At 35.3% G+C, this 17,460-nt stretch overlaps 1 protein-coding gene across 5 annotated transcripts in view; it reads left to right on the forward strand.

Moving 5' to 3' along the window:
• Positions 1 to 17,460, forward strand: part of SNX14 (sorting nexin 14) — an 83,864-nt gene that overhangs the window by 45,412 nt on the left and 20,992 nt on the right. For 3 of the 5 annotated variants that reach the window (XM_044246159.1, XM_044246175.1, XM_044246170.1), the window contains exons 13-18: positions 4,988 to 5,143; positions 5,504 to 5,628; positions 5,941 to 5,999; positions 7,959 to 7,985; positions 10,480 to 10,612; positions 16,640 to 16,841. In XM_044246159.1, coding sequence (XP_044102094.1) covers positions 4,988 to 5,143; positions 5,504 to 5,628; positions 5,941 to 5,999; positions 7,959 to 7,985; positions 10,480 to 10,612; positions 16,640 to 16,841 — 702 coding nt within the window. The remainder of the gene's footprint in view (positions 1 to 4,987; positions 5,144 to 5,503; positions 5,629 to 5,940; positions 6,000 to 7,958; positions 7,986 to 10,479; positions 10,613 to 16,639; positions 16,842 to 17,460) is intronic. The other 2 variants (XM_044246184.1, XM_044246193.1) reach the window with 1 other exon arrangement.

Below are 17,460 nucleotides of genomic sequence, written 5' to 3' on the forward strand. Positions count from 1 at the left end.
GAGTATCCTGTTATCTGCTAAGAGTAAAAGTTTAACTTCTTCTTTGCTAATTTGGGTTCCTTTTATTCCTTTTTGTTGTCTGATTGCTGAGGGTAGGACTGCTAGTACTGTGTTGAACAGCAGTTTTGAGAATGGGCATCCCTGCAGTGTTCCTGACCTTAAGGGAAAAGCTCTCAGTTTTTCCCCATTGAGAATGATATTTGTTGTGGGCTTTTCATAGATGGTTTTTATGATATTGAAGTGTGTTCCCTCTATCCTTATACTGTGAAGAGAAAGAATGCTGTACTTTGACAAATGCTTTGTCTGCATCTATTGAGAGGATCATATGGTTCTTGCCCTTTTTCTATTAAAAAAGCATATCTCACTGATTGATTTGTGGATGTTGAACCAACCTTGCAATCCAGGAATAAATCACAGTTGGTCATGGTGAATAATCCTTTGTACTGTTGTATCCTATTGGCTAGTATCTTGGTGAGAATTTTTGCATCCATGTTCATCAGGGATATTGGTCTGTAATTCTCCTTTTTTGTGGGGGTCTTTGTCTGGTTTTGGGATTAAGATAATGCTGGCCTCATAGAGTTTAGAAGTTTTCCTTCCATTTCTATTTTTTGAAACAGCTTCAGGAGAATAGGCATTAATTTTATTTTAAGTGTTTGGTAGAATTCCCCTGGAAAGCCATCCGGCCCTGGACTCTTGTTTGTTGGAAGATTTTTGATGACTACTCTTCAATTCCCTTGCTGGTTATGGGTCTGTCCAGGTTTTCTGTTTCTTCCTGTTTCAATTTTGGTAGTTTATATGTCTCTAGGAATGCATCCATTTCTTCCTGATTGCCTAATTCGTTGGCATATTGTTGGCTTATAATATGTTCTTATAATTGTTTGTTATTTCTTTGGTTTTTATTGTGATCTCTCCTCTTTCATTCCTGATTTTATTCATTTGCGTCCTTTGTCTTTTCTTTTTGGTAAGTCTGGCCAGGGGTTTAACAATCTTATTAATCCTTTTAGAGAACCATTTCCTAGTTTTCTGTTCTACTGTTCTTTTGGTTTCTGTTTCATTGATTTTTGCTTTAATCTTTATTAATTCTCTTCTCCTGCTGGATTTGAGCTTTATTTGCTGTTCTTTCTCCAGCTCTCCACTCGGTATAAGGTTAGGTTTTGTATTTGAGACCTTTCTTGTTTCTTGTGAAAGCCTTGTATTGCTAAATACTTCCCCATTAGGACTGCCTTTGCTGAATCCCAAAGGTTTTGAACAGTTGGGTTTTCGTTTTCATTTGTTTCCATGAATTTTTTAAAAGATTTTATGTATTTATTTGAGAGAATGCATGCATGCAGAAGCATGGGGAGGGTCAGAGAGAGAGGGAAAAGCGGGCTCTCTGTTGAGCAGAGAAGCCTGACATGGAGCTTAATCCCAGAACTCTGAGATCATGATCTGAGCTGAAGGCTGATGCTTAACCAACGAGCCTCCCAGGTGCCCCTCCATGAATTTTTAAATCCTTTAATTTTCTGGTTGCTAAACTCATTGTTTAGTAGAGTGGTCTTTAGTCTCCATGTATTTGAGTTCTTTCCAAATTTCCTTTTGTGATTAGTTCAAGTTTCAAAGCTTTGTGGTCTGAAAATATGCAAGGATTGAGTCCAGTCTTTGGTACCAGTTGAGACTTGATTTGTGACCCAGTATGTGGTCTATTCTGGAGAATGTTCCATGTACACTTGAGAAGAATATGTATTCTGTTGCTTTATGATAGACTGTTCTGAATATATCTGTGTACTCTATCTGGTCCGGTGTGTCCTTCAAAGTTCTTGTTTCCTTGTTGATATTCTGCTTAGATGATCTGTCCATTGCAGTGAGGGGGGTGTTAAAGTCCCCTCCTATTATTGTATTATTATCAGTGTGTTTCTTTAATTTTGTTATTAATTGCTTTATTTAATTTATGCCCCATGTTAGGGGCATAAATATTTACAACTGTTATATACTCTTGTTTGATAGACCCTTTAATTATGATAATAGTCTCCTTCCCCATCTTTTATTATAGTTCTTGGCTTAAAATCGAGTTTGTCTGATATAAGGATTGCTATCCCAGCTTTCTTTTGATGTTGATTACCATGATAAATGGTTGTCCACCCCCTCACTTTCCATCTGGAGGCATCTGTGCATCTAAAATGAGTCTCTTGCAGACAGCATATCAATGGGTATTGCTCTTTTAGCAATTCCAATATCCATTCAATATCCTGTTGATTGTGGCATTGAGCCCATTTACCTTCAGAATAACTATTGAAAGATAGGAATTTAGTGCTCTTGTATTAGCTATAAAGCCACTTTCTATATATTGTCTCTGTTCCTTTCTGGTATGTTAATTTTGGCCTCTCTCTTTACTTAAGGGATAGCCTTTAGTATTTCTTGAAGAGGTTGTTTAGTGATCACAAATTCTTTTAGTTTCTATTTGTCCTGGAAGCTTTTTATCTGTCTTTTTATTTTGAATGACATCCTTGCTGAATAAAGTATTCTTGGCTGCATATTGTTCTCATTTAACACCCTGAATATATCATTACCAGTCCTTTCTGGTCTGCTGGTCTCTGTGGTTAGGTCTGTTGTCAGTCTAATATTTCTGTGCTTGTAGGTTACTGACCTCTTGTCCTGAACTACTCTCAGGAGTTTCTCTTTGTCTCTGAGATTTGCAAGCTTCACTATTCTATGTCGAGGTGTTGACCTATTTTTAATGATTTTGAGGAGGATTCTCTGTGCCTCCTGGACTTAAATGCCTGCTCCCTTTCCCAGATTAGAGAAGTTCTCTGCTATAATTTGCTGCAAATACCTTCTGCCTCTGCCTTCCTCTTCTTCTGGGATCTCAATTATTCTAATACTGTTTTGCTTTATGGTATCACTTATCTCTCAAGTTCTCCCTTCATGATCTAGTAGTTTATCTCTCTTTTTCTCAGCTGCTTTATTATCCATCATTTTGTCTCCTCTATCACTAATTCTCTCTTTTGCCTCATTTATCCTAGCAGTTAGAGCCTCCATTTTTTTATTGCATCTCATTAATAGCCTTTTTGATTTTGACTTGATTAGATTTTATTCTTTTATTTCTCCAGGAAATGATTCTCTTGTGTCTTCTATGCTTTTTTCAAGCCCACTAGTATCTTTTCAATCATTATTCTGAACTCAGTTCTGACATCTTACTTATATCCATAATGATTAAGTCCCTGGCAGTCAGTACTGCCTCTTTTGTTCTTTCTTGAGGTGTGTTTTTCCCTCTTGTTATTCCTTCAGAAAGTGGTTGTCTTTCTATATGTAGAGTTATAGCTATCCTTTCCTTAGATCCTTGGTTGAGTTCTCAGGTGTTCAAAATGATATGATAGCTATCTAGCTAAATTCCATGAGACTAGAGGAAACTAAGATCTCCTACTCCTCTGCCATATTGGGCTATGAGTTTTTGTCATTTTGGAAAGATGTTTATTTTGTCTTCATTTTGATGGATATTTTTATGAAATACGGAATTTTAGGTTGACAGGTTTTACTTTCAGCACCCTGAGATAATGATCTGAGGTGAAATCAAGATTTGGACGCTTGATCAACTGAGCCATCCAGGTGCCCCAGTACTGTTCCTTCTAAGGTGAAATTACCTACCATTCTTATGTATGCACCTCTCTTTATAATATTCCCTTTCTCCCTGGTTGGTTTTACAGTTTTCTCTTAATTTTTGGTTCTCAGAAATTTGACTATACTATGTAGTTTTCTTTTTGTATGTTCTGCTTAGATTTTACTGAGGCTGTTGAGTATGTAAGTTGGTGTCTTTCATCACTTTTGAAACTTCTTGGCTGTTGAGGTGCCTGGGTGGCTAAGTCATTTAAGCATCTGACTCTTGGTTTTGGTTCCGATCAGGATCTCTCAGTCGTGAGCCCTGTGTTGGGCTCTGCTCTGAGTGTGGAGCGTGTTTGGGATCAGTTCTTTTCTCTCCTCCAATCCTCCCCCCCCATTCTCCCACCACTCACACTCTCTCTCCTTCCCTAAAAATCTTCAAAAAAAAAAAGAAAGAAAGAAATTTCTTGTATTTTATCTCTTCAGATATTCTACTTCATTTTTTTTTCTTTTCCCTTCAAGGCTCCAATTATATGAATTTGCTGTTGTCCCCAAATCATATATGTTCTGTTCCTTTTTTTAAAAAAACTACTTCCTTTCCTCTCTGTTTATCAGTTGAATAATTAAAAATTAGGGGATGAAGTCCATGTTAATATCTCTTGTAGTAAGGAAAGGCAGTTAATATTTTGTCTATTCTACTGCTATCATCTGTGATTTTAGAAAAAAAGATTAATTTGTTCATGTACTCAGCCTCATTAGTAGTGTGTAGTCTCCATGATAGATGGAAGTATTGTTTAAAAATATTGACTGGAGCTGGGACGCCTGGGTGGCTCAGTTGGTTAAGCAGCTGCCTTCGGCTCAGGTCATGATCCCGGCGTCCTGGGATCGAGTCCCACATCGGGCTCCTTGCTCGGCGGGGAGCCTGCTTCTCCCTCTGCCTCTGCCTGCCTCTCTGTCTGCCTGTGCTCGCTCTCTCTCCCTCTCTCTCTGACAAATAAATAAATAAAATCTAAAAAAAAAAAAAAAATATTGACTGGAGCTTAAAAAAGCCTTAGGTTTCACTGTTTAGTGAATTGGATTTCAAAATATTAAAGACCCTTGGTATAAAATATGTTCTTTAAATACACTAATCTAAATTTTAGAAATTCATATTGCTATGCAAATATTTACATATTTTATATTATCATAAAATATTTGGGTAACTGAGTTTCTCTTTCATCTGGGTAGTAGTTTTATTTCCAATTAAATTTTTTTAGAAAGCCTAAAATGATGAATAGATTGTAATTGCTGCTTTTAATATTGATTACAGTTAGACTAGAAACAGTATATAAGTTATGCTATAAATTATTATATTACATTATATTATGTTATATTGAAATAATTCATTTTTTCTTTCTTTGCCCTAATTTGTTAGAGGAGTTCAATGATAGAATTTTACGACCAGAGTTATCAAATGATGAAATGCTGTCTCTTCATGAAGAGTTGCAGAAGATTTATAAAACATATTGTTTGGATGAAAGTATAGACAAAATTCGATTTGATCCCTTTATTGTAGAAGAGATTCAGAAAAGTAAGTCAAAGATGTGATGAGACTATAGCCCTTTTACAACTATTGATGTTTTCAGAGTTTTCTCCTGTATTCAGTGTTTATTATTATAAGAGCTGTGTGAGGTGCATAGGTAGCCATTATTCTATTTAACTAAAAAGATGAAAGCTTTCATGAAGAAATTTACTCACAATTCACATAACTACACTTGCCAGAACTGGAGCTTGGTGGTTTTGGTTCCTTATCCTTGTTTGATTTTTATACCTTACAAGTGGCTTTTCTGAAAAAACTGTTTGTATGTTCTTTCACTGTTATTTTAAACTAATATATGATGTATTTATGGTATTCATAAACAATTTTTACAATATTATTTTTTCTTAATAGTTGCTGAAGGCCCGTATATAGATGTTGTGAAACTTCAAACTATGAGATGTCTTTTTGAAGCATATGAACATGTACTGTCTCTTTTGGAGAATGTGTTTACACCTATGTTCTGCCACAGTGATGAGGTAAGTCAAAATATTGATCTTGTTTAAGGAATTTACTGTAAAAATTGTGGCCAAATTGGTCTACCTCATTTGACATATGCCTGAGTGGCTTTGTAATACTGTTGTGATGCAGAAACTCCACTCATCTTTTACATATATTATTCACAGATGTGGAAATCAAATTGCCTAAATTTCTCCATTTGCAGTATTGTAATCCTTAACTCTATTTGCCTTTGGTTGTTTTCACTTGATTTAAATTTTCTTTAAAGTGGAAAGTAGTAAGGTAAAATAGCATATTTAATATAAAATAGTTTAATCATAATTTTTTTAAAGTATTTCAGGCAACTTTTAAGAGGTGCAGAATCACCAACACGCAATTCAAAATTGAACAGGTAGGTATGATAAGTCATCTGTATGGTTTGTTTTTGTAATTATTGATACAAATTATTCTTGCGATAGTATTTTCTTTCTTAGTCTGTTTTTCTTTGACTCTCTGGTTCCATTGCTACACAAGTAGACAAGACATTTTATTAAGTAATTGTAGAGTTGTACAATATAGAGTAACCAGGAAATGCCTGAAATTCTTTTAGAAAAACTTAACAAGATAACACACCATTGCCTTGCTACATAGACTACATGCATAAATGAAATCTACAGATAACTCAATTTTAGACAGATTTTTTTTTTCCCCCCAGAGAATATTTTTCATTAGAGTACTTACTGGTTACAAATGTGGAGAGTTTTTTCTCTGTTTCCCTTCTTGCTTTCTGGAAATATATGTGTGCAGTTATATAACTCAGAGAAATAACAGAAAAGAGAACTTAATCTATTTATAACTGGATAAGTAATGTCTTGATTTGCCCTTATGTTATTGTATGTACAAAATTGACACAGATATCAAATTTATAAATCCACAGAATATTCACGTTGCTCTCAACACCTTCCAGGTTGTTTGAGCAAGAATCTAATATATAAATAAATTGGAGAGGTGGTGCAAAGTAGGTCAGAAACTGGAGTAAATTTTTAGATTGTACAAGGAAAAATGTGAAAACCTTAGCCATGGGGAGAATATATTGTGTTTTTGGACATAACCAAGGGATGTAGAAACGGGTATGAATTTTTTGATTATTGACTTTATATATTACATTCGTGAAACACTGACTTTACTTAACAAAAATTCTATCCTTGTTATTTAAAACAGCATACCTTACCCAATTAAAATATCTCTGATTTAAATATTTAGAGTTTTATTAAATTTTCCAGCATCATTTGAGAAGCAGGTGGAATTTATTTCTGTTTATAGACAGAATGTTTGGAGTGCCATAGTAGAATATTAAGCCTAATCACTCTCCTGTATAGGACTATTTAAGAGGAAGTGGTTCTTTGATCTTATAAACCTGCTGAGGAGCTAAGTCCGTGTCATCACTTCAGAGCTGGAAAGCTTTCTTTGCCACTTTGAGAACACCTGGTTGTCTTCAACATACTACATTAATTTTGCTTTCTTTAAATACAAAATGAACAGAAAGAAAATATGGACTCTTTTCATTGTGGGTACTGATTATGGTCTTTAAAAGTATGTTTTTCTTTATATTGACCTGACTTTAATGTTAACTATCAGTCTTGTCAGGACTCTGCTTCTGTGATACTTATTCATTTACCTATATAAAATAAGAAAAAGACTTACTTAATGTTCTTTCATTGAAAATTTAGAGTAGCATTGCTAACTTGCTAAGTGACTTAAAATATGTATAATATTTATTCATATATTTTATGTCTATATTCTGTTTAATTTTATTTTAAAAGTAAAAATTTTAATGCATATTAATGTTAGCTTGTTCTGTTTCTTCCATACTCAAAGGATGGCTTAAAAAATATATTTAGGGATTTTTTTTTTGTTCACTTTGCTTCTTAGCTTAAAACATATATTTCAGAATGTGTGAAGCACACATAATTAAATCTAATATGGACTTGAATTTCATGTTGGAAAACACTGAGCTTGTTTTCTGTGCCAAGTTTTTGGTGGCTTAGTCTCTGCATACTTTCCACCATATCAAACAAATGGTGTGTCTAAGTGAGGGCAAAAAATAACAGATATTTCATGACATACTAGTTTAAGAACTTTTTTTTTAATGAGCTAGAATTCATATGCCCACTTCCCTCCTGAACAGCCATGATGCTTTCTCTTTCCTTTATTATGTTATACACATTCTTTGCAAAAATGAATGCTATCCAGTTGTATAACTTTTAAAGCTTTTAAATTTTATTTTGTGTTCTAAAGTGAAACTTGTTTAATATCTGGGCTTTCTTTCTCTCTCCTTTCCTTATATAATTTCACATATCTGTTACTGCAGAGGTAGCCTAAGTTTGGATGATTTTCGGTAAGTCTTGAGACAGCATGTGATTTTTTTTCTATATGAATTATCTGTTTAAGTTCAGAAAGTATGCCCAAAATAACTTAAGTACAACAAAAAGGGAAAAAAGAAACACTGCTATTACTACTGCCTTTATATCAGCTATTTGAGATATCCTTTTATTTATTTATTTAAAAACTATTTAAATTCAATTTAGTTAACATATACTGTATTATTAGTTTCAGGGGTAGAATTTAGTGATTCATCAGTTGCGTACAACACCCAGGACTCATCATATGCTCTCCTTAAGGCAGCATCATCCAATTACTCCATCCTCCAGCCACCTCCCTAGTTTGTTTCCTGTAGTTAAGAGTCTCTTACGGTTTGCCTCCCTCTCTATTTTCATCTTATTTTATTTTGGGGCTATCCTTTTATTTTATTTTTTTAAGATTTTATTTTATTTGAGAGAGGGAAAGAGAGAGAAAGAGCAGAAGCAGGGGGAGGGGCAGGCTCCCTGCCAGGCAATGAGCCTCATGTATCCGAGGACGCTGGGACTGTGACCTGAGCCGAAGGCAGAGGCTTAACCTACTTAGCCACCAGGTGTCCCTAGGATATCATTTTAAAATTAACCTCTAATTTGATTCTAGATATCTCCTTTTTTTTTTTTTTTTAAAGATTTTATTTATTTATTTTACAGAGAGAGATCACAAGTAGACAGAGAGGCAGGCAGAGAGAGAGGGAAGCAGGCTCCCTGCTGAGCAGAGAGCCCTATGCGGGACTTGATCCCAGGACCCTGAGATCACGGCCCCAGCCGAAGGCAGCGGCTTAACCCACTGAGCCACCCAGGCACCCTGCTATATTACTTTTAAAATAACTTGTGTTTAAAGAACTTTTTTTAAAAGCAAGAAGTACAGTATTTGTGTATTTCTGGGGATAATCAGAAGTGAGATTTTTGTTTTTGATAATCAGATTTCAAAAAGCCCAATTTTTTATAATTTATCTAAATTCTAGAGATTTTAATAATATTTTGTTAACATTTTCATAATTGGTTTTGGAAACACTCTATCAGAGAGGATTGTGTTTACAGTTCTGGATTTAAAAAAAAACACTGATTGGATGCTTGTTTAAATAATCTTCTACCTTTTTTTTACTACTAACTGCTTATTTGAGTCTTTCCAGTTTTTTTTTTCAAGATTTTAATTAATTAATTAATTTATTTGACAGAGAGAGAGAGAGATAGAGAGAGATCACAAGTAGGCAGAGAGAGAAAGGGGAAGCAGGCTCCTCGCCAAGCAGAGAGCCCAATACAGGGCTGGATCCCAGGACCCTGAGATCGTGACCTGAGCTGAAGGCAGAGGCTCGACCCACCTAGCTACCCAGGCGCCCCGAGTTTTTCCAGTTTTAAAATAAGTTTGATTTGCTCCTTAGACATGTAAACAAAATGCACATGTTATTAATGTACCAGGCATATTTGAAACTTGATTTATTTTTATTTCTGAAATTGTTGTATTATTTCAGTAAATAAATTTTTCTTGTGGGAATAATAGCTATCCATTAAGTTAAGCACCCAAAGCAAACTTTTTAGGATTTTAAAATAGTCATTTTTGTTTGGGTATCTGTTGTTCAGGCAACATTACATAATGAGCATGAGTTTTAAACTGAGTAAAAGTTCTGCTTTTCTTTGTTGAAACATGGCACAGTAGGCTGTTAATGGAGGAAATTTTTGCTGTGTTTTGGCTTATTTTTTGTTGTTGCTTTCCAGCTTTTCTGCTTTTAGAAATTTACTTTTGAAAAAATTATGAAACCAATATTTAATATGTGATGTCAGAGCAGGCTGCTTCCTTAGGCTGCGTTTGCTTATGTTTATTGCTAAGCATTCCCTTTGGCATTTTCCCCCTTCTCTATGGCATTTTATCTTTTTTTTTGTTACTTTGAAGATCGTTACTTTTTGTTACTTTGCATTTTATACTTCATTCCTCTTTTGAGTGTATGATTATCAAGTTGAAATTTGCTTAAAAATTTTCAGTCACAGAGGACAGAATTTTTTTGTTAAGGTCTGTCTAAAAATGAAGGACTGAGAAGGTCATAGTTTTATATATTTTTTCTGTTACACTATGTTATTCTAGCAGTACAGTTCTAAATCAATACGTTGTTTTGAATGTTGATCTTAACCACATTTTTTATGCTATTTCAAAATATGTATGGTAGTAAGAACTATGTACCACTAGGGGGCTCTCATCTCTTAAACATTTTAGTTCAGTTAATGTTTTAAATAGGTGAATTTCAAACATTTATTAGTGAATATTGCCCCATTTATTCCTACCCCCAAATTTAAACTTTAAATGTTCTGTCACTTTTGGCTTCTGAGATGTTGGGACGCTGTCTATGACTAAGAACTCCAAAAAGTTATGTTAGCTCTATCTCCAGTTTATCCTGTTCACAGCTATTCTTGTTGCTTAGAGTAAACTAGACTGTCGTGATAATTTGCTATGAACTTGATACATTTTTATTTAACGTTTAGGAGCACCCAGAAAAGAGGAGAATCATTTGGAATCAGCAGAATAGGTAGCAAAATTAAAGGAGTATTTAAAAGTACTACAATGGAAGGAGCTATGTTGCCTAATTATGGGTTAGCTGAAGGTGAAGATGACTTTGTAAGTAAAAATTCTCCAATTTAATATATGTATGAATTCAGACCTACAATGGCATAAAAATTGCTTATTTTCTATTTTCTCTCCCCTTTATTTTACTTATTTTAGACTTCTTTTCTATCACATATTTTTTTCACTAGTTATTATAGTTTCATGGTGCTAATCTAATATGTAAAGATCCTAAGCACTAAGTTAACTGATAGTTTTTGCTTAGCTGCGATAGATCTGATAGACAATTTACCATCTTGTAGTTAGGCTTTTACTTTGTATCCTGATCTTTTTTTTTTTTTTTTTTTTCAAGATTTTATTTATTTATTTAACAGAGAGAGAGAGAGAGAGAGAGGGAGAGAGAGGGAGTTCACAAGTAGGCAGAGAGAGAGGGAAGCAGGCTCCCCGCTGAGCAGGGAGCCTGATGCGTGGTTCGATCCCAGGACCTTGAGATCATGACCTGAGCTGAAGGTAGAGGCTTAACCCACTGAGCCACCCACGTGCCCCTTGTATCCTGATCTTAACTCTTTCTAACCATCTGGTCCAGGTAGACAGAATTGTTGATAAATCCCCTTACTCCTTGATACTCAAACCGTGATTGATGTATCAACACCATCAGTATTACTTGGGAGCTTATTAAAAGTCCAGAATCTTTGGTTCCATCTTAGACCTACTGAACCAGTTTGCATTTTAACAAGATTTCTGGTAGATTTAGGAATCTGCACCTTACACCCACCATGCAGTTTTATCTCTGTGATCATTGCACATGCTCTCCTTTGAATTCCCTTCCATTATTTACTTAGAAAATTCATCCTTAACATTCAGAATCCAGCTGCTTCCCTTAAGTCCTTACTTGGGTCCTCAGGTAGAATTGAACATTTCCCCTTTGTGCCCCTTGTTAGATCACATGTGAAAGCATGCACCCAAAAGTTGTATTTGAAATTATATGTTTATGATTGTTTTCCCTACCAGGTAGTTCCGTAAAGATAGATACTGTCTCATCTGTGCTTTTTGTTTGTTGAACAAATCTTTATTAAACAGAGTTCCTGGATGCTTGTTTTGCTCCTTAATGACTGAGCAGTGGGGATAAAATGATGATTAAGATAGAGACTTTGACCTTAAGGGATTTACTAACCTGGATATCAAAAGGGATGGATTGTAGTGATTGGATTGGCAATGACCAAGAAGAAAGAATGGGGGAGGGAAGAGTATATAAACCTGTTTTTCCTCTCACTCCTTCCTCTTGACCTCTGTCCCATTGCATGATGAATTGTTAAGGAAATTCATTGATTCTTCATAATTTAAGTGGAAGAAAATATTAATTTTTTTCCCCTTCTTAGGTAATCTAAATATAACATTGTTTTTTCTGTTTATGTCCTTGTCTTTTTTTAAAAGTATGGGTAGAAGAAAGACAGTAGACCAGAGGAGGTTGTCTTTTTTCAAAATAATGTTTACTTATGTATTTTAAAAATTTTAAGCATATTATAGACTTAGTTTTAATTTTATTTTTATTTTTTAAAAAATATTTTATTTATTTATTTGACACAGAGATAATGAGAGAGGGAATACAAGCAGGGAGAGGTAGAAGCAGACTTCTGTCTGAGCAGGGAGCCCTATGTGGAGCTCGATCCCAGGACTCTGGGATCATGACCCGAGCCGAAGGCAGATGCTTAATGACTGAGCCACCCAGGCACCCCGTCTCAGTTTTTTTTTTTTTTTTTTTTTTTTTTTAGTTTTTATTTTTTAATTTATTTATTTGATGGAGAGAGAGAGAGATCACAAGTAGGCAAAGAGGCAGGCAGAGAGAGGGGGGAAGCAGGCTCTCTCCTCTGCTCAGCAGGGAGCCCCATGCGGGGCTCGATCCCAGGACCCTGAGATCACGACCTGAGCCGTAGGCAGAGGCATAACCCACTGAGCCACCCAGGCGCCCCTCAGTTTTTTAATAATGTGGAAAAGTGGAAACAAATTTAAAAATACCACCCATAATCCTGCCACTCAGTAAGCACTTCTGTTAACGTTTTGGTGAAAAACAACAACAACAAAAACCCTTTCCTTTCTCATCCACATAGATTAGGCTACAATATGTATGTAGGTTGCTATCCCACTCTCTTCCTACTTCATATTACAATGAAAGCATTCACCCATGTTATTGTGAACTTTCCAAAACATAATTTTGTTTGGGAAGATACACTTCTTATTTTTTGTTTTGTGTGATTACTTGAAACATAAGCTGTTTTTGTTTTGGGGTGTGTGTGTGTTTGCTTGCTTTAGGAATAGGAGGATAGTCTTTTTAAAAAACTGAGAGAGTTCTGTTTTATAGTGGCCCAAAGAAGAAGATTCTTGATTTAGAAGCAAAGATAGTGGTAAGGAAAAGTAAAGAAGAGAGCAAACTAACTTCTAATACTCTAAAAAGAGCAGGTGTGGGTGAATAGACTATTGACCCAGACTAAGGTGGTGTCAGTTAGGATTTAGAGGGCACTGTGCTAGGTTTTTTTTTTAAGTTTATTTTTTTAAGTAATCTCTAACCCCAACGCGGGGCTTGAACTCATGACCCCAAGATCAAGAGTTGCATGTTCATCCAACTGAGTCAACCAGGTAGCCCAGTACTTGCTAGTTCTAATCTGTGGGACGTTGAGAAATCTTTGTCTTGTTGAGGAAGTTTAGGGGAAAAGGAAATGGCCAGACTCCTACTAAAGTGGTGTGTAATTCACATTTGGCACTTAGAAGACATTTCTTTTAGAAACCTTGATGTGATCACTTGGTGGCAGTGCCTCCTTACAATGTGACCTTGGATAAGTTTCTTAATTTTATTGTGACTTGGTTTTCTCACATGTGAAATGGGGATGAAAGTATCTAGCTTAGGTAAGGGTGTTGTGAGGATTAAACCGGTAATATGCACGAAACACTTGCACAGTGCCTAGCATACGGTAAGCATAATAAGCACTGTACAGTATTATAATAGCATCAGTTCTTTTAAATGTATGAATGTAAATTATGGATTAGATTGACATGTGTATGCTAGCCTGGGAACCAAAGTCCACTGCATAAAATTGAATATATTTGAAAGTGTTTATCTGTCCATGTTAAGAACTGATTTGCAAATAAACTTCTGGAATATAATATGCCCATTGATATTTTGGCAGTTCTCTCCATATAGTAAAAGATAATAATGAAAAAGAAATGGGGGACATCTTTTTGCTTCTTATCCTCTGCCACCCTTATTGTCCATCCTTTTGGTAGAGGGAAGATCTATATGAAAACAAAAAAGTACTTTATTTTCCTTTACATTAAATCTTGGTTTATAATATTAACTTACTTTCAAATAACATTAAAGGAAGCCCTGAAAATTCTTTAGAAAAATACTGTTCTAGAGATTATTCATTAAACTTTTTTGATATAAATACCATTTAAATGGTAACAGTAACAGTAATACATTTTAAACAATTAATCCTTTGTTTCATGGATATTTTTATGTTGCTAAGAATTTTATTTTCTCATTTTGTTTCTTAGGTTGAGTTTGGGGGACTTCTTATTTGAGAATGTCTATTTTTCTTTTTTAAAGTGAATTCTACACCCAACATGGGGCTTGAGCCTATAATGTTGAGATCAGGAGTCATGTGCTTTACTGACTGAGCCAGCCAGGTGCCCTATTTTTGGTGTTTAGTCAGCTTGTTAAACAAATTATCTGTCATTTTATGATCAGTTACCCTTCTGATATCTCAGAAGCTTAATCCATTAAAAAAAATACAGTTGTAATAGCCATAGAAAATGCCACTCTGTACCTCAGGTTCCAAGTAGTGGAGTGGGCATTTCCATCACACATTCTTCTCTCTGTTTTTCTTTCAGTTATAAAGAGATAACCTTGTCCCAGAAAAGGCAAAAACCAATTCATACAATCTGTTTTTATAGTTTCTTTTTTTCTTTTTAGGACTTTAAGACTTTTTATTTTTAGTAGAGTAGTAAGAGGTCCTTCTAAGATCACTAATAGTCTTATTAGAGATTATAGAAAGCCATTTTAGGACAAGAACAGAAAAGGTAATTGCTAAGGGATTGTTTGGGGGAGGGAAGGAATTCACTTAGACAAGAGGTGACTGCCAGGTGTGGGGAAAAGGTAGAACTGAGAGTGAAGATAGGTTGCTAAAATTCTGGAAAGAAATCTTCCTACTACTCATTTGCCCTGAGTAGACTCTTCAGAATTTTCTTCAGTGTGCAGTTTTTGACTCATTGTCTTAAAGAAGTATGTTCAAGGGGCGCCTGGGTGGCTCAGTTGTTAAGTGTCTGCCTTAAGCCCGGGTCATGATCCCAGGGTCCTGGGATCAGTGGGAGGCCTGCTTCTCCCTCTCCCACTCCCCGCTTGTGTTCCCTCTCTCTCTGCCAAATAAATAAAACATACAAAAGTATGTTCAAGGTGGATGTGTTTATCTGTAACATTTTGTCTTCTTTAACGTGAGTTTGAGATGTGTAGGTGGTCAGGTTTCTTAATGTGTTAATTCAGAGGTTCTCTTCTAATTTAATGAAATACAGTTTTTTCTTCTTTCTGTATGTATATTTCTAGAACATGTTTAAAATTTCTTTTTAAAAAGAATTATTCAAATAATATTTTAAAATACTTCTTTAAAGCATATATATTATTAAAATTTTAGAAACCAAGAGATGAAAAAAGAATTCTGTGGAGTTGGGTCCCTTTCAGGTCATTTTTCATTTTTTGTATTACTTAGCTGCAGTGAATATATTTATACTTGTGCCTTTTCCACAGTTTAAAAAAAATTTACTTAGAATAAATACTTTTATTAGATTACATTTCCAGAAATGGAATTATAGCTCTTCCTTAGCTTACAATGGTGATTCATTCTGATAAATCTGTTGTAAGTTGAAAATGAATTTATTTGTTTTTTTAAATTTTACTATTTTTTAAAAAAATCATTTATTTGACAGACAGAGATCACAAATAGGCAGAGAGGCAGGCAGAGAGAGAGAGGAAGAGAAGCAGGCTTCCCGCTGAGCAGAGAGCCCGATGCGGGGCTCGATCCCAGGATCCTGGGATCATGACCTGAGCAGAAGGCAGAGGCTTTAACCCACTGAGCCACCCAGGCGCCCCAATTTTTTTTTTTTAATTTTAAAAGGTTTTATTTATTTGAGAGAGAGAAAAAGAGAGCATGTGCACAAGTGGTGGGTGGAGGTAGAGGGAAAAGCAGACTGCTGAGCAGAGAGCCTGATGCAATGCTAAAAATGGCATTTAATACAACTAGCCTGCTGGACATCATAGCTTAGCCTAGCCTACCTTAAACAAGCTCAGAACACTTATATTAGCCTACAGTTGGGCAAAATCATCTAACACAAGGCCTATTTTATAATAAAGTGTTGACTATCTCATGTAACTTACTGAATACTATACTGAAAGTGAAAAAGAATGGCTATTTGGGTACAGGATGACTGTCGGTGTAATTGGTTGTTTACCTTTGTGATTGAGTGGCTGAGAGCTGTGGCTTGCTGCCACCGCCCAGTATCACAAGAGATTATCACACAACACACTGTTAGCCTGGGAAAAAATAAAAATTCAAACTTCGAAGTATAGTTTCTACTCAACGCATATCGCTTTGGCATTACAGTAAAATTGAAAAATCATAAGTTGAATTGTCATAAGTTGGTGACCATTTGTACTTAGTTAAAATTGTTCTGTGACTCTCAATACATATCAGAGTGAAAAATATCAGTCCATTAATTTTTACTTCTTATTACCATAGTTAAATGTTTTTGTGTATTTGTATATTTTCAATATCTTTAATCTCTGAAGTGCCTATTTTCTCTTTTCTATGGAATTTTCATATGTAGGTGATGTAATAAAACCTGGAGTTGATGCTAGTAATTTGTTGTTTTTAATTTTTATATTTTTAGTAGAAAATTTGGTATCACCTAATTTCAAAAGTTTTGTATTTGAAAATTATGGAATTTATACGGACATACTCTTTATAATTGTATCTTGTATGCTGTAGGTCTAAAGGACCTGGGAATACTACATTTTTCATGATGATTTTTTTCCAGATTGAAGAAGGTATTGTTGTAATGGAAGATGATTCTCCAGTGGAAGCTGTGAGCACACCTAATACTCCCCGAAACCTTGCTGCATGGAAAATTAGCATTCCATATGTAGACTTTTTTGAAGATCCTTCCTCTGAAAGGAAAGAGAAAAAAGAGAGAATACCTGTGTTTTGTATTGATGTCGAAAGAAATGATAGAAGAGCAGGTAGGAAGCTTTATGAATACCTTTTTTTAAATTAACATATAATGTATTATTTGCTCCAGGGGTCTAGGTCTGTGAATCATTAGGCTTACACATTTCACAGCACTCACCATAGCACATACCCTCCCCAGTGTCCATCACCCAGCCACCTTATCCCCGCCCTACACCCTCCAGTAACCCTTAGTTTGTTTCCTGAGACTAAGGGTTTCTAATGGTTTGTCTTCCTCCCAATCCCATCTTGTTTCATTTTCCCCTCCCTAACCCCAACAACCCTGCACTCTGCCTCTCAAATTCCTCATATCAGAGAGATCATATGATAATTGTCTTTCTCTGATTGACTTATTTCACTTAGCATAATACCCTGTAGTTCCACCCACATCATTGCAAATGGCAAGATTTTGGTTTTTTGATGGCTGCATAGTATTCCATTACACACACACACACACACACACACACACACACACACACACATCTACCCCACATATTCTTTATCCATTCATCTGTTGATGGACATCTAGGTTTTTCCCCATAGTTTGGCTATTGTGGACATTGCTACTGTAGATGTTAGGGTTGCAGGTGCCCCTTCAGATCACTACATTTGTATCTTTGGGGTAAATCCCTA

Source organism: Neovison vison, chromosome 1 (assembly GCF_020171115.1).
Source record: "Neovison vison isolate M4711 chromosome 1, ASM_NN_V1, whole genome shotgun sequence".
In the NCBI taxonomy this organism is placed as follows: domain Eukaryota; kingdom Metazoa; phylum Chordata; class Mammalia; order Carnivora; family Mustelidae; genus Neogale; species Neogale vison.